Source organism: Furipterus horrens, unplaced genomic scaffold (assembly GCF_987537825.1).
Source record: "Furipterus horrens unplaced genomic scaffold, mFurHor1.1.pri manual_scaffold_1, whole genome shotgun sequence".
In the NCBI taxonomy this organism is placed as follows: domain Eukaryota; kingdom Metazoa; phylum Chordata; class Mammalia; order Chiroptera; family Furipteridae; genus Furipterus; species Furipterus horrens.
This window is the reverse complement of record NW_028327171.1, coordinates 191,110,994-191,135,765: the sequence shown is the minus strand read 5'-3', so window position 1 is coordinate 191,135,765 and position 24,772 is coordinate 191,110,994. Positions and strand designations below refer to the sequence as shown.

At 41.3% G+C, this 24,772-nt stretch overlaps 1 protein-coding gene across 3 annotated transcripts in view; it reads right to left on the bottom strand.

Annotated features, from left to right (window-relative positions):
• Positions 1-4,420: 4,420 nt before the first annotated feature.
• The window catches only part of CDK15 (cyclin dependent kinase 15), an 84,129-nt gene continuing 63,777 nt past the window's right edge, over positions 4,421-24,772 (bottom strand). For 2 of the 3 annotated variants that reach the window (XM_090268446.1, XM_090268455.1), the window contains exons 11-13: positions 20,229-20,277; positions 13,701-13,840; positions 4,421-4,539 (exon numbers count right to left, since the gene is read on the bottom strand). In XM_090268446.1, the coding sequence (XP_090124572.1) occupies positions 4,430-4,539; positions 13,701-13,840; positions 20,229-20,277 (299 nt within the window). In that variant the 3' untranslated portion in view covers positions 4,421-4,429. The remainder of the gene's footprint in view (positions 4,540-13,700; positions 13,841-20,228; positions 20,278-24,772) is intronic. The other variant, XM_090268465.1, reaches the window with a different exon arrangement.

Genomic DNA, 24,772 nt, shown 5'->3' with positions numbered 1-24,772 from the left:
GTAGCCTTTTCAGATTGGCTCCTTTTATTTAACAATATGCATCCAAGTTTCTTTCATGTCTTTCCATGGCTTGATAGCTTATTCCTTTTTTAGCACTGAATAATATTCCATTGTGGATGTACCACGGTTTATTTAGCCATTCACCCACTGAAGGACATCTTATTTATTTTCAAGTTTGAGCTCTTAGGAATAAAGCTGCTATAAACATCTGCGTACAGGTTTTTCTGTGGACATGTTTTTAAATCATCTTGGTAAAAACCAAGCAAAAAGTGGCCCTGCTAAGACTATGTTTAGTTTTGTAAAAAACTGCCAAACTATTTTGCACTGCCACCAGCAATGAACGAAAGTTCCTGTTATTCCACACCCTCAGCAGCACTGGGTATTGTCAATGTGCTGGAATTTGGGCATTCCAGTAGGTCTGTAGTGGTACATGCTGGCTTTCAGCAAGGTCTCAGTCTTTTGAATCATGATCCAATTCTAAATATCAGCTGCCTCTTCAAGAGTTGTGTGTTCTACAGATTTGATAAAGTATGTGATTACTGGAAAGATCATAGATATCAGAGACACCCAGCCCTGAGGTTTATACCTTAATTCTGGTGTACTACCATGGAGGAGTTATTTAACTTCTCTGAGCCTCAGTTTCCTCCTTTGTAAAATGGAAGTAATAAATTAATAATAACAGTACTTACTTCAGTGAGTTGTATGAATACATTGTGTACTTTCTCTGATTTTGTCCAATTAAAATATTTGACCAGGATGGGACTCAAGACTGAACCTTGTACCATGCCACTATCAGCCTTTCCCTAGGCTGAATAACCATTCTTTGAGCTCATATATCTGCCCCATCATCCAGCCCACACAGTTTTGTATTTCAGGTACATCTGGACAGGCTTTACCAAATGCCTTAGCAAAATCAAATACTCACTAAGGTAGATTTCTTTGGACTATTTGTATACATTTTCCCTTCTTCGATCTCAGATTTTGGGTGGATAGGCACTATTTTTTAATTCTCTCTTAATTAGTTCCTCCTTATTCTTCTAAAGGATATATAAAGTTCTCTGGTTTCTAGGCTACTACATTTCCTGAGTAGATGATCCTTTGACAAAGTAATCTGAGTTTTCCTGGCTTCTTTCAGAAGGAATCACTGTAGAAAAACGATACATGTGTTAGCCGAAACAAATCTCTCATTTTATTTGAGGGTTATGTGTGTGCACACATGCGTGTGCGTCTGATGGTGCAACAGGGCTTGAATTACATCTTTGGAACTCTTTGCTCCTATCTTTCCACTTAATATCTCTACCATCAAATCAGAGCTTAGATTCCTCATCATTGTTGCTATCATCACAGACAATTAGGATCCAGTAGAAGGAGATTGCCTGAAATTTAATTCTAACCAGCAGCTCAATCCAAACTCCTAAAATCTGGCTGGGGTGGGGTGGTAAATGATAGTGCAGTTAGTGAAGGAAGAAGCGCCCCTAGGAAATCATAACAAAGAGTCTTAAGCAAGTCGTTTTGTTGACAACTTTATCCAAGAAACCATCTTCTCCGGAGACTGTTTTAAACTTTAGACTGATCGTCTCCTTGCCACAGAAGTCCTTTTGTTGGGAGAAATGGTAAGTGAACACAGGCGTGGCAGCCTTCTGTAAGCACAAGCTCTGCCTACAAATCCTTTCCGCTGTCAGTGTCCCATCTGTCCCGTTGTCCTTCCTGCCCAGGGATCTATCAAATAACGAAATGAATGGAATTATTCAGAAGCCCTCTTCTCAGACTATTCCTGTCTATACCTAATTTTTGAGCCAATCACTGCCAAACTCTAGGCAAATGACAATAGCAGTAACCTTCCATTGCTTTTTCCTTATGTATCAGGTACGGTTGCCTTGGACATAATATTTAGAATATGGAAAATATTCCAGATCTCAGGTGATGGTATAAAACCCCTGGTCCAGTGTGTAGTTAACTTGGAAGCTTCTCAGTGAAACAGCAGTAATGTTGCCCTAGATGTAAATGAAGAATAAACAAAATCAAAATAATAAATGACATTGTACAGAATGAGTAAGAAAAACTTGTTTAACATTATTGCAAAGTTAGTGATGGAGTTATATTTATTGATAGAAAAGGGGAAAATAAATTATAACAGAGGCAGCATCTTGCCCCAGGTGATAATAACTAAGTAAACTTTAAAAATAATCAAAATATATCTTTGGATCTACAAACTACAGTTGTACCACATCATACCCCACTGCTCAAAACACACACTTGAAAAAATATGTGTAAAGTGCCTGGCACATGGTATATACCCAGGAAATTTTAGTGCCCCTCTATTTCTCCACAGTAGACATCAGTATACATTTTTACCATACCTGAAACTGACATTTTGAGGATCTTTTAGGAGTTAATTTTGAGGCACTGCTGGCAGTTACAAGGCTTAATATCCAATTTACATTTTAAATCTCCTGAAAAGTGAATATTTTAACATAAATTCCATTTAGTGGAAAAGATTTACAGGCCCCAAGTGTCCATTGATTATCGCTTTTAGTTTCTTTAACTCCAACACTTTCAGATTTTACTGATCCCAAGCCATTTATTAAATAGTTAATGCTCTAGATTGTCCCTTTTGTGGTTCATCTCCTATGGATTTTATCTCCTTACATTAGTACCAAGGTCCTAGGGACATGATGAAATTACCCCAGTAGAGGCTAAATCTGCCTCCTGCCTACTTCACTAACTGGCACCAATAACTGATTTCTATTGTGACTCATTCACATCTACAGGTAATAATTCTTCATGAAAAGTCACTATTGATTAGAGAGGCAGGGTCTGGTTGCTAAATAAAACAAAATAACAACAATAGAAATGATAATAATGCTTAATGCAGCACTACCATCTGAAATCATTTTCATCAGAGTCTTTGATAATTTTATGAAGCACAAATCCTTCACTTTATAGAATGTAGTGAAAGTAATTCTATTCTCCGAATTAGTGGGTTTAAAAATGGCGTAATTACACAGTAAAATCTCTGCTCTAGAAAGTATTTTGCTTAGGAAATTCCACATTATTGTATTGCTTGTTGTAATTCCTACTGTATGGATATCGTCAAAATACCAACTTAGATGTTTCATAAAATGCTCTGAGGAATAGCTATAATTTTAAATTATAATTTCCAAATTTCTAAATACAAGGATCTTAGAAGATCCAAAAGGGAGACTTCGTGATGTGTACATGTCTTTAAATATCAACAGCCAAAGAAAGACCCATGACAAAGTGGCAAAGAGCTGAATTCTCCCTGTGAACAATGCTGGGGTACGTGGGGGGGGGGGGGGGGAAAGGCATAGGGAATATGCCAGTGGTGACCATCTAGGCCCCAAAAGTTCTGTTAGCCAAGCTGTGGTTGCCAAATGGGTGACCAAATCATAGTCTTAATGTTTGTGACTTGGGATATAGCCAGGGTCACCTAAAAGTTGGTTGGCTAGCTCTGGGCATGGGACCCCACCTTGGTTCCTCTATTTAGATCACTTTCCCCTTTACCCACCAAGGAAGGCCCAGTGTGAGAAATGCTCTAGTAACATCGAGGGATGTCTGCACTATGATAGCTTTTGGATTTGTCCAACCTGGCTTCCTATGTTTACCAGCAGAAATACCTTTAGGGTAGCTTTGGGAAAATCCTGTAACACCTCTCTCTCCTCAAGATTACTTTGGGAGGTTGGGCTACCTTTGGTTGGTTGAGGAGACTCCTGAGAGCAGCTGTGTCTGCGACATTTGTGGGTGGCTCCTACCTGTCCATCAAGCCCCTTTGGCTCCAAGAACTCACCCCGAATGTAGAAGGTGTAGCCTAAGAAGGCTTTGGTAATGATGACTTGATTCTCATAGGCCTCTAAAACCATCTCCTGGGCAGGGCCAGACTCTGAACCAGGTCTTCTCTGGCACCTGGAGGTAGGTCAGGTGGGAATTTGCACCACCCCAGTGACCAAGCCTCCTGCTATATGTGGAACTGCACCAGTTTTAGCACTGAACATCCCACATTCCCAATACAACCCTCAGTCTCCAGCAAATGGGCATGGCTGGTCACCCTGACCTCTAATCCTCTAATTTTGTCCTGTGGCTGACAGAGGAAACTCTGTAGTTAAGGAAATGCAATAAGACAGTTGTAATCCTTTATTCCATGTGCCAGCTGAAGACCTCACAAAGACCTTTCCATTTTGTCTTAGGAGCTTTCCCACTCAGACAGGTGATGCATGTAATCACCCTCTTTTCAAAGCCAGAAGAGACTAGGCCACCAGCCCCTAGAGTGGGAACGAAGAGCCAGACACAGAACAGAGGTGCTCGACATCCTCCTGGCCTCAATCACTTCTCAGTTCTGTCCATAAGGAGCCTTTCTGTTGGGACACCCCTTACCTGGAAGGAGCTTGGTGATGTCGCCCTTTTTTTTTTTTCACCAGCATTTGCTAAACTGGGCTGGGTGATGAACTTTCCGGTAGGAAGTCAAAAGGTCATACATTTCTGGCTTTAGTCTCACTCCTGAAACTGTAAACAAAGACTCCTCTGTATGGGAAAAAAGAGAAAACCACTAACATATTAGTTCCTGGGATTTCATGGTGTACTTTTTACCTCTTTGTAATATTTGTCACCTGTAGAGACATCAAAACATGAGCCACACTTACCCACCCACAATTTAAACTGACTCATGGATAATTTGCTTTACTGAATTGACTAACATTGGTCAAGTGGCTCGTATTCAATCCAATTCAATGTTAAAGACGGTAAAATTAGGAATAGAACAAGGGGACACACACTCTTAACAAACAAGGGCATAAAGTGAGGTACATGATAGCCCATCTCCTGAGTCTACTAAGGAACACAGGAAAAGCATGAACCAGGACCCTTTGAGCCTTGAAGGGTGATTATGAACATAGTCAAGGACTTCTAGGAAGAACATGCCTGGCTGAGGGATCAGTAGGAGCAAAGGTGTGGAGGAAGGGAAGTGTGTGAGAGAATTGCAAGTGAGATTCTGACCAGGTAGCTCACTTTAGAGCTTCATCCCAGTACGCCAATGTTGCTGGTTTGAACACCAGTCAGGGCATATACAAGAATCAACCAATGAATGCATAAGTAAGGGGAATAACAGATCTCTCTCCCTCTCCCAAAATCATTTTAACAAATTTAAAAAAATAGAGAATTGCAAGGAGTTGTGCATGGGTAGAGCATGGCACATTAGAAGATAAAGTTGGAAAAACAGGTTAGAACCAGATGGTGAAGGGAGTTATCAAGCTGAGGAGTCTGGACGTCTGTGCCAGTGATGACAGGCAATGAGCATCATGCTGGGTGGGCTAGGTATGTTTTGGAAGGTTTCAAATCCTGTTAATTAGATACATTAGGGAATCTCTTTATATAGACTCTAAGTGCAGCTTTTGTAAATTAAAACATTATATATATATATAATTTGTCATCTGATTCGTGTATTTGGTTAGTTCAGAGTGCTGGCAGTTTTTATTTTTATAAATGCCTGTGTTTGTTGAGTATGCTGTTCCTGGGCGCTTCCTATGCTAAAGTTATGGGCCAAGACCTCCAAAAGATAACATTTTAAGGGGCTTATCTGCAAAATAAGGGTAATAAGACTTCCTGGCAGACTGTTCTATCTGAAGAAGATATATACAACACATCTTGGGTGGTTCCTGATTCATGATATATTTTTAACAGGTAGTAGCTGTTGTTACAAGCATCAATATAGGCATCATTGGAGAAAAACAGCAAGAGGCAACAGCCACATTGTCAAAAAGCACATTCAACACCTGCTCAGGACATCTTTCCACTTGGGTATTGCTCTGCCAGGCTCACAGTCAGCGCAAACCTGGGTTGCTGTAAATATGGCACAATTTACAAAAAGAGAAGCTTCTAGATTTGGTTCACCCAAAGCTTAACATGCTTTAATAGTATTGTTTGCTGGAAGCTGCTCACGCCATAAGGGAAGGAAATAAGCCTGCAATGTGGGCTCTGCCTCGTTCAGCCTAGATTTATGCATTGAGTAATCTGTGGCCCTGACTCCTTGGGTCTGGAAGCACATATTTTCTAAGCTGGAAAGGGTAGACATCAAGTTTTGTTGATATGCATAATACATTTTCAGAGGTACATTATAATATGCAATTTTATAAACTACTTTCCTTTTAGCTCATGCCATAGTATAAACAGTCAAACAACTAAAATAAACAGTGCAGAAACTTCACAGATTACTCTCAAATCAACTCAAGTCCAAACCATCTTGGGAACTTCCTTCAGGGAGAAGTGTCCTTTTGCCTTGGGGATAGTGGCATGAAGATTTCCCTCAGGCTTCCTTGCCCCTCAAAAGCAGCAGCCCCTTAAAAGCAAGGAAAGAGGGAGGAGGGAGAGAGGGAAAAGAGAGTGAGGGAAAAAGAGAGGGTGAGGGAGAAATGGAAAAAGTATGGAGAGAGAGAGGGAGACGTTATCTGACAAAACAGTGCTGGGAAAGCAACGAGTTACCCAGAGGTTCCAATCTGGCTAGGGACTGCCAGACTCTCCTTCCCAATTCATGGGGTGGGGTGGGGGTGGTGGGGTGGAGAAAATAAAAGAAAGAAGAAAAGAGAGTAAAAGAAAGAAGGAAGAAAGCCTCAGAGCAATTCTCCTGCAGCAATCTCACAAATGCAAAACCTTCCATTGGGCTGACTCCTCATTAGCTTACTGAATCTGACAGCATAATTATCGCAGCTGCTTTGCGCTTAGAATAAATAAATACGAAAGTGGGTGTTTAAAAATTTTTTAGAAGGGATATTCAGTCATCTAGACAGTCAGTAGGACAAGTTTATTTAAAACTTTTAGATTCTTATGTATTTAGATCATTTCGGAACGAGATAATGAGATAGTTGTCTTTCAGTCTAATTGAGTTCCTAAGCTCCTGGCTGTTGGCTGTCACCCCTTTCAAACTTTGCTTTAACTTTCCTTCCTTTAGAAATCTGATCCTGGTGTCTCCATTTACTCTTCCTGGGCTGAGAACCCGGGGAAGGCACAGTGCACTGGAGTGCAGAAAGTGACTTAATGGGATTGAGGAGCTAAATAACCTTTCACAGGAAACAAGATAATCAAATCTCTTTTACTTGCTTGTAACGGCTAAAAGAGAAAGCACAAGTTAAAAAGAAAGCTTGGAAATTAAACCATCATTTCAAAATGTCTTATAATTTCTCTTGTCACATGGTTTTTGCACTACTCTTACACATCAATCCATCAGCTGGAGTTGCTTAGTGCATTTAATTATTCAGAGTGCACACAGCCTCTTGAGTACACGGTAATTTTAGCTCATGTGTATGCATATAGGTTTCATATCTTCAAAGCCCAAAGGATCACACAGTATTTTAAATTGAAGTTGCTAACTAACAAGGAGTGCACTTAAAACTCTCACTAGAACACAGCACATGCACATTTCCAATTAAAGCAGATGAATCTTCCCTTTTAAAGTTAATTAGTGCCTATTAACCTTTTCCTCTTCTTCCCACCTCTCATTCTCCCAGGACCAAATTTATAGGAATCCTTACATACAGTGAGTTAAAACCTTTATAAAATAAAAATTATGTCAATCTGGGATAAAGGAAACTAGTGTTAACCCATTGTGCAGGTTGAGAAATTGAGGTTTACGAAGGTCAATAATGCATCTTACATTGGGGAAAAAAGGAGAAAACTCGGATCCTTTAACTCCCAATGCAGAGCTTAGATGCGCTGTACCATTTGTCATACTTCATTCTTTTAAATAATAGAGGCAATATAACAACAACATTAAAAAAAACTGCAAAAAGGAAAAAAGAATTATCCACAATCCTTTCAATTTTGTTGGTATGCATAATACATTTCACAGATACATCATAATATGCAATTTTGTATCCTGCTTTTTTTTAGCTCATGTTACAGCATAAACATTTCCATATTACCACAGACTCCTGTGGATTATTTGAAATGGTTATGTAGTACAGTACTGTATGCTGAGTCAGTGTGCCAACATTTGCTTAATTGGTTCTCTAGTGTTGAGTATTTAGTTTCTTTTATTTTTATTTTGTAATTAAAAAATTAGAGACAACACTGCAATGAACATTTTATGCATCTAGGTTTTTTTCTGTTCAATTGTTTCTTTGTGTAATTTCCAAGAACCAAAGTATAGGGTTGAAGGTTGTGAGCATTTGTATGGCTCCTGATATATATGCCATAATGCTTTGCAAAGATTTCCCCAACTGGCACCACCATCAGCAGAGAATCATTTTACCCCAACCTCCCAAACACTGGGAGTCATTAGGTTAAGGGGAAAAAATAACTGATTTCACAGTTATTTGTATTTATTTATTCACTAGTAAGGCTATTTATTCCATGTGTTGACATGCTCTTTTTTCTTTCCTTTGCAAGAAATTGATATTTTATGCCTTTGACCAATTTTCTGTTGGTTTCCTGATATTTTTCTTATGAAATTGAATGAGCTATAGTGAAACAGAAAATAAATCACCATTGACTAAGAAATCGAAAAACCCAAGGGGGACTGTGTATTAAAGAAGAGAAGAAAAAAAACTAAGAGAAAACTAAGTGTCTCATAATTGCTTCTTAAGTATTGATTAACGAAGGATTTAAAAGGTAGAGAGAGTGGTCTGTGTTAGGTTACGAACTCCTAGAAGCAGAACAGAGTAAAGAGACCTGGCTCAGAATCTTCCTTCCCTTTTCCCCACCATCCCTAACCCCTGAAGTCTGACTTCTAAAATGACAAACTATTAAATTTTGAATAGATTAGACAATAAAAAAAAATAGAATGGTTTGATATCATAAGCATATACAGAGCTAGACTAAATTTCACTAATATATGTTAAAGAATGTTTCAATTGTTGCAAGAAGACATATATAGTGATAAGGAGTACCGATCAGGATGAAATATAAGTCAGAAATGTGCCACTATTATTTTCTGAAAAAGACATCTTCAGAATAATGTTAGATGGTAATGAGAGGAGGATGCCATCCTTCTCCCTGGATATTCTTCCTCCCCAACCATCCAGACCCCATCATCTTTCATGACCCACTCACAAAGCTATCCTTGATCTCCACAGCTGGAATTAATCTCATCTCCTTTGAGCAGCCAGAGCACTTCATACTTGATCTGCAGCTGTTTAGATAGTTGCCTCATTTCCTTAAGGATTGTAAGCTCTTTGAGGACAGGGTCCATGACTAAATCATTTCTGCATCCCTCAATATCACATCTAATAGATGCTCCACTCATCTCTGATGAATGAACTGGAACATAGTTCTTCCACTATGTTAGGAAACTGAGTCAATGTTGGGTCAGAGATAAGCAAAATAATTGCAGCAGGTCCAGAAAAGAATCATGAAACAAAATGATGAAAGAGTGAGAGAAACAGATCCTATATTTGGGGGTGGGGGAAAGGTCAAAGAAATTCAGCCTAGAGAAGTGAGCTTGGGAAAGTGATATCAAGGGATCTTCAAACATATTGAATATTGAAGCGATAATATTAAAAGAAAGCCTGAAGTTCTTTTATTGAAGCAAAACAAAAAATTACTCAAATTTTAATGGGCAATATGAGTAAGCCTGCTGAAGACCTAGCAGTGTCTAGATACTAGGCTGGTGTGATGGAGGGTGCCTTTTTCCATCCCTATAAGTATGACAAGAAGGAATCTGGTAAATTGTTTTTGCAACATTACTTGTGAAACAATTTCAGTCTTTTAAGTCTTAGGACCCCCCACCCTCAAAATGCTGAAACCTATTTTAAAGGAGAAGGGGGATTTATCCCAGGAAAGAATGGGAAAGACTCAGCCTGGGATTTGGAAAGCAAAATGGGACCAACCCACAGAGAGAGACAGCCTTTGATGTCCTGAGGATCAAGGACTGGGACTTAGGGGCCAGACTCTTAAATCACGTGGCATTTACTGCCCTAGATTAAAAAAATACTTTCGTGGATCAGTGTCTGTGGTTCAGAATGGCAAGTTTCCAAAATCAGTCTTAACTCTCCAAGGGTAACATTTGGAAGGCCCCCTGCAAGAACGGAGTGGAGCCAGTTTCTACAAGGGGCAGCTTAATGATTTTCTACTCCCCCCACCCCGAAATCATTAAACAGTGTTCTTTCCCAGAGTCCAAGTTCAAGCTGAGGGCAAAGGGAATTAAATGAAGAAGCTGAAACTGCAGCTAAGATGAGGGAGTTGCCAAGGGCCTAATTTTAGGTCCTTGCTGCCCCAGCTGACGTCCTGCTCTGCTGGCTCAGCCTTGAGGACCACAAGCATGGCCATAGGCCGGTGACTGTGTGAGAAGAGCGTCTCCCTGGCCATCTGCAAAAGCAATTAGCTTGGTGTTGGTGTGTTTTGAGAAAGACTCCCAATAATGTCTCCTTCAACAAATTGTTTCTTCAGGTGTTCAGCAGTCAATAAGGGAAAAATCAGTGCTGGGCAGAAGTTCCCACACGCTTGCCATTCTAATATTCATGCTTCTCCACTTCAGAGTTCTCTCCAGAGGGGAACTAATCCAGGAATTCCTGGATTTTCATGGCAAGGAACCCTCTGATTTCCACTGGCCATAAGGTTACTGTCTCGACCTAAGAAAGGGTTGCACAGGACTTCTCAGGCTTTGCGAAAATAGGCATGGATGGATGGGAGCATTTCTTGCATTTGGGGGAGAATAGCTATGTTTTTCTTCCACTGGGATTTAGGCTGCCCTTCCACTCTTCACGTATTTCCCACCCACAGGTTTCATGCTTAAAGTGTCTTCTGCAGAGGGCAGACAGTAAGAGCTGGCATCTCACAGATCAAAGGGGAAACAGAATATATTTTAAAGTGACAACTTTGTTATCCTGCAACCAGAATAATAAAATGATACAAATATAAGCTCCTAAATCATTCCATACTGAATTGTCACCAGAGAGAAAAATTTCTTGCATAATTATGGCTGGGAAACTCTCTTTACAAACTACTCACAAGAGCATGTCTTATTTTTGCACAATTCTTATGCCTGGGGCAACCCACCAAGGATGGGGATATAGATTCTGTGTCTCTACTGGTTGGTAACTGTGATAACTGGTTGGTGTTCCCTGTCTGCAAAGGAGCCTCTTAATAAAGGTTCATTGCCATGGCAATAAAAAGTAGGCTGGTACTGCCAGACCAAGGGAATGCATCCCTTAGTAGATGTGCCCTGGGTAAGGGCCACTGTTGTCAAGGTGCACAAACTGGCCCCAACAGCTTCTCTCTCTTCCTCTATTTTTCTTTCCAGTTTTCCTGGTAGATTTTCTTTCCCTGTCTACTTGTCCCAAGTCCCATCTGTCGGTCTGTCTCTGAACCTATTTCTGCACCCCCTCCCACATGCACACATACGTACAAACGCCCAATCCCACCCCCCTTCCCCTGTCTCTTGGCACTGGCCCTTTCATCTTCTCCCTCAGGGATTTGAGATGTCGCTGCAGGAAGTGCTTGTCGGCCCAGGCAGCAGCAGCAGAGCCCCGTGGCTTTGACAAACCTCATTTAATTGGGAGGAAGCCAGGAGAATTTGAAAGACCTGAAACATCCATGAAACTCCTTTTATCAGGCATAATTTAAACTCTGCATGGAAAAACCCCTATATGTATAAAGAAAAGTCAACTTCCCTCCTGCTGTGAGCACTCTTCGCCACCCCCCACCCCCGCCCACCCCTGCACAGGCAGGCTCCTGCAAGATTCCATCTTTTCATTTTTCTAAAAGTGTCAAAGCAGATTTGGGTTCTGTAGCTGGGTGAACAGAGAAGGAATACAGATCGGTCCCTCTCTTACACCCACATGTGTGTGCGTGTGTGTGCGCACACACACGCGCACAAACACATGCAGAGCCCCTCTGCTGGTGGCTTTGTTTCAGATGGCCAGGAAAAAATCAAAACTCAAGTATCTAACATCAGTTTGGACAGTGATTGTTTCTTCTTAATTACCCTTCATCAGGCAAAAACTGATGCCCAGAAAACTTTGAAGATCTCAGCAGTTCTCTGTATGGAGAATCATAGATCCTGGAGGAGGGCCAATGGGAGAAGTTTCTTTAAGTGGAGAAAGGAGACTGTGAGAGAGAGAGTGTGTGTGTTTGTACACCCAAGCTTGTATACTTGCCTGAAATGGTAGTTAGAAGTCCTGAGCCTGAGTGAAGAACGTTAACAAAGAGAGATCGAGGAGCTCAGACTGGGAAGAGGGAGCGGGATGGGAGTCGAGGAGTAGGTGGGATGGACTGGAGAGTGAGGAACCAGGAGGGTACCAGGAAGAATTATAGGTCTCCTGGAATGCTTTTTATTCCATCCCATATGCCAAACCATGTCTCGTCCCTGCTTTCAAATTCCACTTCAGATTCACCTCCAGTCTAATCCATCTCACTTGACTTATTCTGGTTCCTCCAAAGAACTGCCTTTAGCACACACATATTCTCTGAACATCTGCAGCTGATTATGCACAGACTGTAGCTGTTTAGATATGATTTGTGCTAATATGTGTACGAGGGTGCCCTGTTTCCTCTTCTTCACCCTCTTTTCCTCCCACACTGTAGGATCCTTGAGGTCAAGGACAAGCCTCTTTTTTTCCTCAATTTTTATAGCACTTAATATGTTCTTGACACTTAATGGCAACTTAATAAATACTGATGACTGACTCTTTTCACAGGGTTAAGTAAGACACATTAACCCCAGTTGTATGATGATGGTTATTTTTGGAGATCCTAAATGACTCACTTTAATAATAAAATACCTCGAAAAATCCCACAATAAGACTTTGAACTGTTGCAGGACAATGTCCTAGATACAGTGGTGCTGCAATTACAAACCCTGGAGACTTTGGCCAGACCATATATCCAAGGATCTTGAGCAGAAGTTCCCTATCCCATTCTAGTACCTTCTTACCAGTCTGAGTCCATAGACCTTCCTTGTTAGCTTTCTTCTCTCCAGCTCAGGACTTCTAACAACTGTTTTCAGTTGAATGGTGGGTGTTTTCCAAGAAACCCCACCTCAGGTTAGTCCCCCCTAAACAGCCCAGGCCATGACCACACTGCCCACATCCTCCGCATAGCCCTTCCTGGCCACATTTTGAGAAATAGGAGGAGAGCTCCAGCCACATGATCCCTCAGCAGATTTCAGATTTGGAGAATGACTTCAGTCCCAGGCAGCTAAGCTGATTTCAGGGTAACTTGTGTTTCCCGTGGACATCTGGCCTGGGAGGAGGCTCCCCTCCCCACAGAGCCCCACCCCGGTACTTCCCGTGGCAGCATCAGATTACCAATCCAGACAGGCCCAGCTCTCCTCGCTGACATATCCATGTCACCTATCACTTACTCTCTGTGGAAAGAGCAAAGGGCTTGTTAGAAACTTTGGTTTTGCTTTTCCTGGCAGATGCTAGTGAAAGTAAACTCAGAGGCAACTTCCACCTCATCCAATTTCTAAGTGTAAGTGTGTAGATGGGGAGTGTTTGGATCGTTACAAGGAGGTCTGTGTCACCTCAACCCACCAATGCTTTTGAGGTTTAGAGAACCTCATGCAACTCTCAAATAAGATTCGGTCCCATCTTGCTTCTCCTGGGTAAACTGACTGCTGAGCTCATGTTTGGTTGTAAATTCTATGATTCTCCAGTGCTCCAAGGAAACACTTAGACACTGAGACCAACATGTACACACACACACGCACACACACGCGCACACACACACACACACGCACACACTCCCTCACTCACCATCAGGAAGGTGGTGCAACTGAGATGGCAGGGAGCTGAAATAATCATGAACCAGGGCTTCCTGGGCGGAGACGCGGTCTCTGGGAAAGCCTTTCAGCATTTGCGAGGCCAGGTCCTCAGCTTCAGGAATTCTGCCTAACCTGAAACATGGAAGAGAAGAAGAACGTTTCTCCAGAGGGCTCCTTTCTGGTAAATAAAAGGAGAAAGAAGAAAAGTAGAGAAAAGGGGATGGCTGGAAAAGGGTTTCAGATAGAATTTTCCTGGGATTGTAAAGTTGATGGCAAGTGGAAAAATAACCCCCACACTGAAACTCTAAGAAGTTACTAAGAAGAAGGGGGAAAAAAATCTCAGTTTTCTATCATTCAGTGCCCACTCCTACTCTCAGCCTCCATAGTGTCTCTGGCACCAAGTAGATATAAAGGGCTCAGAATTATAACTATAGAAGCAGAAATATATAATTAAGGATTCTTCTTTTAGGGACACAGCAGCCTCTACCAAGCAGAAAAGCCCAATTGGAAATAAGCTCCAAGGGCCGCAAGCATTGACTCCTGGAAGCAGAAGAGGGAGAGGGGCAGTCTGGGAGGATAAAGCTTGGGTGGAAAACACCCTTATGCATAGCATTTCTGAAGCTCAGTTCCCAGGGTTATTAGCTAAGATGCTCTCTTGGTTTTCCATGAAATGGAACCTAGGAAGAGAGATACTTAAGTACCCAAATTACAGTAAGGACAGATCCTAAAGTTGACCTCATGTTGAATTATAAATCAGGAGATGAGTAAATCCATCGGTTGAGCAACTACTATGTGCTAGGAGGTGGCTGGCTCCTAGAGGTACAGGCAAGACTCTGCCCTCTGGCAGATTGGTCTAGTAGAGGAATCAGACACTCATCAAATTATCATACAAAGGCATATGTACCACTGTGAAGAAAAAGGCCCAGATACCTGACTGAGAGTGGGAGGAGCTAATCAGGGAAGGCTTCCCTGAGGAAGCTGCATTTGAGCTGAGAGCTGAGGAATTGGGGTAGGCGATATAGGCAGAGATCTGTGGTGCTCACACAGACCCTGGGGTGGGAGGGAGAAGTGAGTTTAAAGGAAGAAAGGCCAGTTGGCTGGCCTAGACAAAGAGTAGGAGAGGAGCCAGATGCGAAGCCAGGGAGGGTTGCAGGGGCTAATCCTCCAGGCCTTGCGGGTCTTCATGTTTCCTATTTACTTATGATGTTTGAAAGTCTTTGCTAATCTAGTGCCAATCGTATAAGTACATACACCCATCTCTAGAGCCCACAGAAGGGTTTACAAGTGGAAAGCCACAAGACAGAAGAAAGCTGCAGATCCCAGGAGGCAATTAACCACAGGACTGATGTCTGACATTCAGAATTAAATTGCATAGCCATGCAAATCCCCAATTACACAAAAATAGACGAGCTTATTTAATGTCAAATATACTTACCAATCTGAAGCAACAAAGAACTGATACCCTTCCCCTTCTATGACTCAGTGAGGCTGCAAGTCCTGGCCCAGAGTCGTAATCTGCCTAATTTTTACATAAGATTTACTTAAGAAATTTTCAATTATCTAATTCCCATGACATAAAACTGTTTCTACAAACAGGTAACTTTACTCTCAAACTCAGAAGTAGTTGCTTTATAGATTTAAAGAAAAAATTTGCAAATCCCCAGTCTATGCAAATTTCCAGGCCAGTTAGGGGACAAGGGTGGAGGCCTGCTTTAGTAGCTGGAGGCCTGAAGAAGGGCTGGCCAGGCACAAGTTTTCCGGGCTAATGAAATGGGGTTTAGAGTGGCGAAGCCGGTACAAATCACTAGGGCCTGGTACCACTCTTGAAGGAGATTTAGGGAAAATCTTGTGAAAAAATTGTCATTAGGTCACCCTCACTATAGGGTAGTGGGGTGGGACACATGCCAAATCTGGCGCCTGACCCCACTCTATGAACTTCCAGGGGGTGAGTGGGTGGAGAGGTGGTTAGGGTGAGGAGGAAGCAATGCATCTGTCAGCATCCTCTGCATACTCCCACCCTAGTCAGCGATTTGTTCTCTCTGCATGCTCGCCCCCATGGCTCATAATGGAATTGTTACAGAATTCCTCTGTAGAAGGGGCATAGGGGCTGCAATCTGATGGGATAAGGAAGGCTACAGAACTTGTTTTGAACTGGTGTTAGCATGGTATGCGTACTGTTTTTATTTAGACAGCGTTTATGTCAGGTGGCTGGGGGAGCCAGGAAAAGCTGACGGAACCCACAGTGATAGTAGGGACACAGGAAGAACAGGTCACTTTTACCAGAAAATTGAAAGGAGAGCAGGTGATCGGTAATATGAGCACTTCTTTTTCAGGACTTTCCTCTTCAGCTAACTCTCCCTCCCTCCCCTTCCCACAAGGCTTGTAGTGGTGTTGGGATTTGTTTCTGCCCTATGGTCTCCAAACTGTGACAGCCATCACCCACTTCTCCTGCTCCTTAGCTGGCAGAGGCAGTGACCAGGGCAAAGCATACAAATGAAGTCTTTTCCTTCTAAGAGCATATTTCATGTTGGTCTTCCCTACATAAACCCAATCCATGCCTTCCTGAATATAAGCCTTTACTAGCAGCTTGCAGTGGGGCCACTCGATCTGGACAAGCGTCCTAATAATCTCTTGCTATTGGCATATTGCACTCTTATTTGGGAACTGAAAAAAGAGACCCAGGAATACAAAGGTTGCTTCTTTGGGAACAAATGTTAATTTTTTTCTCCATGTTTGCATCATTTTGCGTCTTTCTGCCATCCATAGTCTTGCTTCCTATGGACTGCCTTCATTGCTACATTTCTACAATTGGAAACCTACCCCAACTCCTACTGGAACAATTCTTCACTGGTTACAACCTCTACTTTGGATATGAAAGTTGGCATGAAAAGTAAATACCACAAAGGTTAGTTTGCCTACCAGAGCCTTTCCATATAGGCTAAAATGTTAATAAACATTATTTATTAGGCTTGTGATGTTAACTACCAAACATGCCTGAAGTATCTTGCAGTTAAGAGACTCTCCCTCTTCCCCAATTAATGAGAGTCTGTTAATAAAGACAAAGAATCCTCTGGTGAAACTCTCCTTCTAGTAACATTTTAAGAGATGAGAAGCTGTTCCATTGTTCTACTTATTGTAGGAAATTTAGGAAATGCAGAGAAAAAATTTAAACTATTTAATCACTCTTAGATAACTCCCTTCACTCAAAGATAATCACCATGGCTTTCATGTTCATTTCTTCTTTAGTCCTTTATTTTTATTCTGATATATATATATTTTGTTCTACCTAAAAATGGAATCATACTCTACATGTTGTTATAACCAAATTTTTTCACTTGATTATCTTGATACCTTTCCAGGACTTAGAATAGCTTTCTAGAACATAATTTTAATGGCTGCATAGCATTCCATTATGTAGACATACCATAATCTACATAACCAGACACTTATTGAAGTTGTTTCTCTTTTTTTAGGGTGTGAGGGGCTACTATTAAAATCATGCTGTGATAAATATCCTCAAAGAGAAATCCTTGTGTACTTGTGTGATGATTTTCTTAGGATGTATTCTGAAAATTGAAATCCCCAGGTTGAAGAATAAACAACATGTTAAAATTTTTAATTTAGGACATTATTTTCCATTTCCACTAGCAACCTGGGAGAGTTCCTGTCTCTGTGTGCAAGGAAAACAAATTTATTGCAGCTGACCTGAATTGACACAGGCCCCATTGCTTATCAGAGTTGTAAAGAAAGATTAACATTGTAAATTGATCCTAAAAGGTGTGCTGGATGCAAGGACATCCACATGTAATTTTAGAAGTCCAGAATAGCAACACAAACTATGAGAAAAAATAAAAATCAGGCTTTGTGGTTGTGTAAAGCACCGTCAACCAGCCATCACTCCACACATCTAAAGTCTGGTGGTTCTTGGGAACCTGAGGCAACAGCACAACCTGTCTCTGAGTATAAAAATCTCCCACTGCCACTGCTGCCTGAAATCAACCTTGACAGCAGAAGGGCTTCTCTGTTTGTAGCGCAAGGCTGGTCACCGGGAGTTCAGCTGGGCCCTTTGTTATTTTTCCCTAGAGTCATAGAAAGAGAAAAAGGGCAGGGATAGAGTGGGCACTTTTCTTTTTCAGTTTCTGTTTATTTGGAAGTAATTTTAGGTTTACAGAAGATTTGCAGGTGCAATGCAGAGAGTGATCTCACATGTTTCACCAGCTTCCCCTAACATTAATATTTTACCTAACCGCAGTAAAATATCAAAAGTAAGAATAATTATTGGCACAATACTATTTACTAAGCTGTAGGCTTTATTCAAATATCTTTTTTTTATCTTCTTTCAAGAATGACCTTTTTGTTGTTGTTTCAGGAAAGTGGGTACTTCTTTAATGCCGTCCATTTAGGACACCCCCCAGGAAGCAATGTAAACAACACTAGGGAGAAACAACATCAAAGAAGCTATAGTTTCCTAATATGCCCATCACGTGAGTGTGCACTTGTGAGGCCCACGTTAATCCAGTCACCACCAAACCCCAGGCGAGGCTTTGGAGGGCATTATAGTCCTGCACAGACCTGATGCACCTCTGCTAAAATCTTGTAGAAAAGCCACTGACACCTCGGCTGCCCTTCACTCGTCACACTGACCACCTGACTCAACTGATAAAGCCACAGAGCCCTGTGTACTAGATGAATTCTGCCTCTGTCACTTAGCTTGACGACCTTGGCCAAGTTAGTTAACTTCTTTGAGCCTCAGTTTCCTTCCCTTTAAACTTGGAATGAGATTGGTGAGAAATAAATGAAATAACATAGGCAGCACAGCAGACATCCCGCCTAACATTAGTCCTTTTTCAGTGTCAAAGACCTTTCCAGAGCCAAGAATTGTCTTGTGTGATAATTTAGGCCAGTGCTAGCCAACAGAACTTCCCGTAATGATAAAAATGTTTTATTTCTGCCCCATCCAATAGTGTAGTCACTACTCACATGTGGCTAGTGAGCCCTTGAAATTTGACAAGTGTGATTCAGTGACTTAAATTTTAATTTTAGTAAATTAAAAAAACCACATGTGGCTGGTGGTTACTGTACTAGACCACACAGCTCTAGACATTACTCCTTGCTCTGAGGATCTGAGCAAAGAGAAAGCAGAAGTCCAAGCCAAGACAAAGGTATTGCTGGGAGGCACGCAACGGGTAGAGATGTTGGGTGTTTTTGTACATGGTCGGAGAAGTCAGAGGGATATTCAGCTAATTCAAGTCCTGCTCAGCCCTAGAAGGAAGGGCTGGTGGGATGATAGCAGGAGGCTGGCGGCACTTTCTTCTGCCAGCAGCAGCAGCACAGGGTATCAAGGCAGTCTGTAGTACTGGGGTTAAATGGTGAGCCAACGGTGAAACGGAAGGAAGCCACAGGGCAGCACTAAAATACAAATATGTCTAGCGAGGGCCTAGGGGGCCCAACTATGCTGGTAAGAGAAGGTTTGCCCATTTTGAAAGAAATGATAAACAGGAGTTCCCTGGAGCCTGTCTCCAAAACAGCAGGGACTTTCAGGTGGTACAGAGTGCTTGAAAATAAGTATGGGGCGTGTGGACATCCTGATGGCGGGGAGTGTCCCTCCCAATAAGAGATCTGGTGGAAATCTGTAGTTCTATATTCTGGCCTATTCTACTCTTTGTGCTCTGACAGTCACTTAATGTGGAGGCTTTCTGAAGCACAGGAACACTAAGTCTGGAGATATCAAACAGAATTGGGTTGGGTTCAACTCTACCACATTTTCAAAAAGAACAACATTCAAATATTCAGTTGGGATCTCTTCCCCTTCTCCCCACCTGCAAGAGTGTGTTTTTCTTTGACATTTGAGCTCGTTTCCCCTGTCTCTGATGTTTTCCCCACTGCCCTTTTTGCCTCTTCACTGAAGCAAAAAGAACAGAGCCTCAGCTAATTACTCTCAGATCAAATAATACTGGTTATTGTAATTGGTCATTGTCCGAAAACACTGAGTTCTTCTTAGCCCCGAGGTTGCCTGGCACGGCTTCGTTAGCTAACTATTCCGGGAATGTCTCTATTATCTGTTTTACTTTGCAAAAGAAACTAGGGATTTGTTGAAAACTGGTAATAAAAGTCTGCCCTGGTCTGAGCGAGACTGAGAGACTGCGTAGAGAGGGCCTGGGAAAGCATGACCTCTATGAATCAATCTGCGCCCCCCCCACCCCGCCCAATAGCCACTCAACGTTATTTGGTTTCTCTGTGTCAGAGAATAATAAACCCACTAGGTTTTCTTGCAGGCCAACACTCCCTCGTTCTTAGAGCCTCGGGCATGGTTGAGGGGCACAAAGCAATTTTAATGACTAATCTCAGTGCATATAAAATGATTCATAGAGAAAAACTAACAGACTCACAGGTGGCCTTCTCTCTCAGACACATCTTCCTGGGGCACGGGGCTCGCAGATTGAGGTGCTCAGTGGACTGAGGTCCAGGGAAATGTCCCTCAAACCCTGCTGAAAGATAGTCTTCCCAAGGCGGTGCTTACCTGTTCCAGACACGCTGAAGGCTTTGAGGTTTAGACAGTGGGAACCATTCTGAAAAGCACACAGACACGTTAAAAAAATAAAACAACCCTAAAATCCTATTTCCAACAATATTAAAATCCTAAGTGTTCTTTTTGGCTTGGAGTAAGAGAGAATTGAGGTATCAGGTAGGCAAAGTAAATGGTGTTTCAGGCCTCTTCTCACAATGAATATTGTATGATTCTGTGTAAGGTTACTATTATGGGTTGGATTGTGTCCCCTCCCCACCTTCAAATTCATATGTTGAAGTCCTAACCCCAGGTACCTCAGGACTTGACCTTATATGGAAAGGGGGTCATTGCAGATATAATTAGTTAAGATAAAGTCATTAGGGTGGGCCTTAATCCAATATGACTGATGTCCTCATAAAAAGGGGGATAGAGACAGACAGGTACAAAGGAAGAGGACATGAAGAGACAAAAGAAGCCAGCCATCCACAAGAGAGGCCTGGAACAGATTTTTCCCTTAGAGCCTTCAAGAAGGAACCAATTCCGCCAACACCTCCATTTCAGATCTAGACTCCAGAAGTGTGAGACAGTAAATTTCTGTGGTTTAAGCCATCCGGTTTGTGGTAGTTATTATGGTAGCCCTAGCAAACTAATATAGTCACTACGTTTAGTAAAAGTCAACATTTATTTAGCATTTACTGTCTGCAGAGCATATATCAAGTGCTTGGAGAATACAAAAGAAATAAAAAGAAATCCCCCCACCATCTCAGAGCTTATAATTAGAGAAAACAAAGTTCACTGCCATGAAAAGTCATGTGACAGATGATGAGACCAAGTCTCAAAAGCAGTGAAAAGTAACGGGGCTGATTTCATATGCCACTTGCAGTAAAATTGGTAGTGAATCCTGGTTTGAATGATCCAAAATGGATAATAATAAAATATGTGATTATGTTTGGAACACTCTTTATAACATTTACATGTGGTTACATGTGTTTCTATTAATCTTGGTATTGACACTATTTAGCCCAGAATAAAACCACCATAAAAGGGAACGATTTCTCATTCATTCAGGAAATACTAATTGAATGCTTACTCTACGTCAGGGCCGTAAGAGACAGACACTACAGGGGTTATAAGCTGATGCTCCTTATCAAATGCCTCTGTTTCCCAAGCCAATGAGAAAAGTGTATATGAACTCTCATTTAAAACGATGTGTTTGCCTCATACTTTTCTTGGGCCTGAAATGTAATTGTTTTGGTTTTAAAAGATCTCTTCTTCCAACTCCTACAGGAACGAAATACACTAAGACTTAACTCAACAAATAATTTAATTGTAGTTGGGCAAAAAATGATTTTGCTAATTCTGAGAAATTCATCTTTGTATCTGTACAGAACATGACTACTCACCAGATTGTGATAGTGGTTACATGGGGGCTTTTCCCTTTTTACTTCTATGTTTATTTTCTTAAATTTATTTTTTAATAAAAATCACAATTATTTTGAAACTTCAAAAGTAATTTCAATTAAAAATGAAATTATAGTGCCAGAAGTTGTAGAGTGAACAGCACAGCTAAAGAAAGTGATTGAAGCTGAGTTTTCAAGGTCAGATGCAATCGAACGTGAACCCGTCTGCTGGCATTTTATAGTCCCAGGTGGGCATTACAGGAAGCACTTGTAGCTATAGGTTATTTACTCTCTGTTCAGATGATTGTGCCTAAGTTCAAATAACCAGTGAAGATAAGAATATCTGGCATTTGTTTCAAATATTTAATTTCTAAATCATTTTCTGCTGCCTATTTACAGTTCTTCCCTGAACAAACCAAATGAAAATATTTCCTTGTTCAGTCATATCGCAATTTCCAATCTACATAATGAAATCCATTTCAATCCACTCCCATGTTCTGTTTTCCCTACTTGGAGCCCTCTGTGTTGTTTGGCCATTAGTATTTTAACACCATTTCTAATTTTAGCATTGTTCTTGTGGAACATGTGTTTGGAATAAACTGAATTAGGATTTGAACACTGCTAGGGTTTGAAACTGCTGCTTCAGTTTCACTGATACCTTACAAGATTCTTTAACCATGGCCATCCTGTTTCCTTAACTTAAGTTGGAGGTCATATTTCCTTCACAGGGATGAAGTGATTCACTGAATTCATTGATTCATTTGAGATAATGAATATAAAGTGCCTGCACTAGAGCATTAAACAAAATAAATCCTGTTTACTTCTCTTCTTCTCACTTTTCCTTTGAAAAGTGATGGGCAATGTAAACCGTGTGTAGTTAAGACCCTGGACCCAGGTTTCGAATCTACACTGTGCCGCTTACCAACTGTGCAACCTGAGGGTGTTACTTAAACTTATTGGACCTCAGTTTTCCAATCTGCAAAAGGCGCATAATTCTATTCCCTACTGCATAGGGTTGCTGTGAGAATTAGGATAGTGAGTGTAATATATGTAATTCCTTATGCTTTGTCTCTTTCTATCTTTCTCTTACATGATGTACCAATCACGTTTTTCTCTCTCCTCTCAGGTATTTCTAAGTAAGTCCAAAGTTTTAAAGTCTGTAAAATGGGAATAATTTTTCCAGTTGTATGGGAGAATTAGATAAGATTACACACCTAATGTGTAGTAGGAGCTCAATAAATGTTAGTCTTATTCCTTTTTCTTTTTTTCTTCTTGTCTTTACCTCTCATTTTAGGGAGCTATCATTCTCTAACAGAGTGCTTCTCAAGCCAAGCTACATATTAGCAACCATCACCTGGGAGAGTCTGATTCACCAGTCTTGGGGAGGGCCCAGCATTAGTCCCTTGTGGTGGTGTTATTGTCTTTAATGGTTTCCACATGTTTCCAGTGTAGTGCTAAGTAAGGCAGAGGAGGCTGGTCTAGCAAAGAGGGCAGGGTTGACCACTCACCAGCAACTCCCACATACTTCTCTGTGAGCTTGCTGGGAGAATTCAATTAATCAATGTATATAAAAATTGCAGAACACAGTGTCTGACTCATATGATATGTTTTTCAAGTATGGGAAAGAAGAAGCCTGATAAGGGAAAACTCATTCTCATAAATTCTATCTGCAAAGGATAACTTGTTAAGAGTTGTGCCAGGAGATAATGTAATAACATTGAATTGAGGTTCCATGTCTTGCATAGACGGTGCCTGACTCTTCCCACACCCATTTTGTAGCTGTATTAGCTGAGATAGAGGGATTAATATGTCCAGAGTCAGTCAGGTTGCTGTTATGAAGCCCAGCCAAAGCCCCGTGCCTGTTTGTGGCCTCCCTTCCCACGCCTATGCAGATAACCTGATGTTGAATGACCTTCTCTCTCTCCCATTGATTTTTTCCCCCCGGTAGGTAGTTAAGCTGCAAATGATCAATGAGAGAATGATCCACACACAGATATGCATTTTACACAGTACCATTTCAAGAACAATCTGTTTCTCTGGCTTCAGTTGTCTCTAAAAATCCTAAGTCTGTAGGCAGCTGATTTCCCTTCTCCTACCAAAGATGATAGAAAATCATGAGATCAGATTTTTCTCCTTCATTTCACTTTAAGAGTTTGCATTGGAATTTGAGGTAGGAAATGCAAAGTAAGCTGCAAAAAGAAACTTAAAAGGCTGAACATTTAAATTTCCCAACAAGATAGAGTAAAATTAAAATGATGTCAGAACTGTTGCTACCATAGTCTTAAGAAAGCTCATTTCAAGAACAGTAACCTTAGTCAATAGAGATTTGTTGGTTGGTTGATAACATCACCAGGACCATTCTGAGTCTCACCTCAAGTTAAACATTTTCTGGTTACTATAGTTTTGTCACAATCACCCCAAGGTTATCTTGTAAGTGCTGTCTACTGAACTACACCTCTGGAATTTTCCAATACAACGCATTCTTGAGATACCGTATATTTAAATAGTTGATAGTGTTGTTAGCCTTATTTCACTATCTCAAGCAGTAACTTTAAAACCGCACCACAAAAATCTGTAGCTCTTCTCCTGTCTTCGTCTGCCCCCCAACTCCAAATACACACATTCACACCCTCCCAGCTGCTTGCTTCCCTCTTCCTCAGGTGTCTGGCTTGGAAGCTTCCTTAGTCTGTGGCTCAGAGTCTAAATTAGGCTCTTCTGATGCTTTGCATTACCGGGCTTTAGACTCCTGTTTGGGTGTCATCAGGATGCTAAAAAGTCAATGTTCTCACTGAGGGTGCTCCTTGGCCTTTGAGCATGGCACTCCACCTCACATTGGTGGTTTATCACTTTTCTAACCATGCATCAAAACTTTCTGTGGCTTTTAAGAAGATATCTGATGCTCTGAAGCCTACCCTTAAGGTAATGGTCTCAGTAGAGTAAGGGGAGGCCAGGCCTTGCTCCTGGTGGGTGGAGGGGATGACATAGCCAGGACTCTCTCCTTTCTGCCTGGGACATTTCCATGTTTAATGTCTGTCCACGCCCACAAATGGTGTTTGAACTATAGTTTGACCATTCGTCGTTGATGGTGTTTAATAACACAGGGGAACAATTTTTAACATAATTCCTGTTGAGTTCGATTTTTCAGCTGTTTTAGAC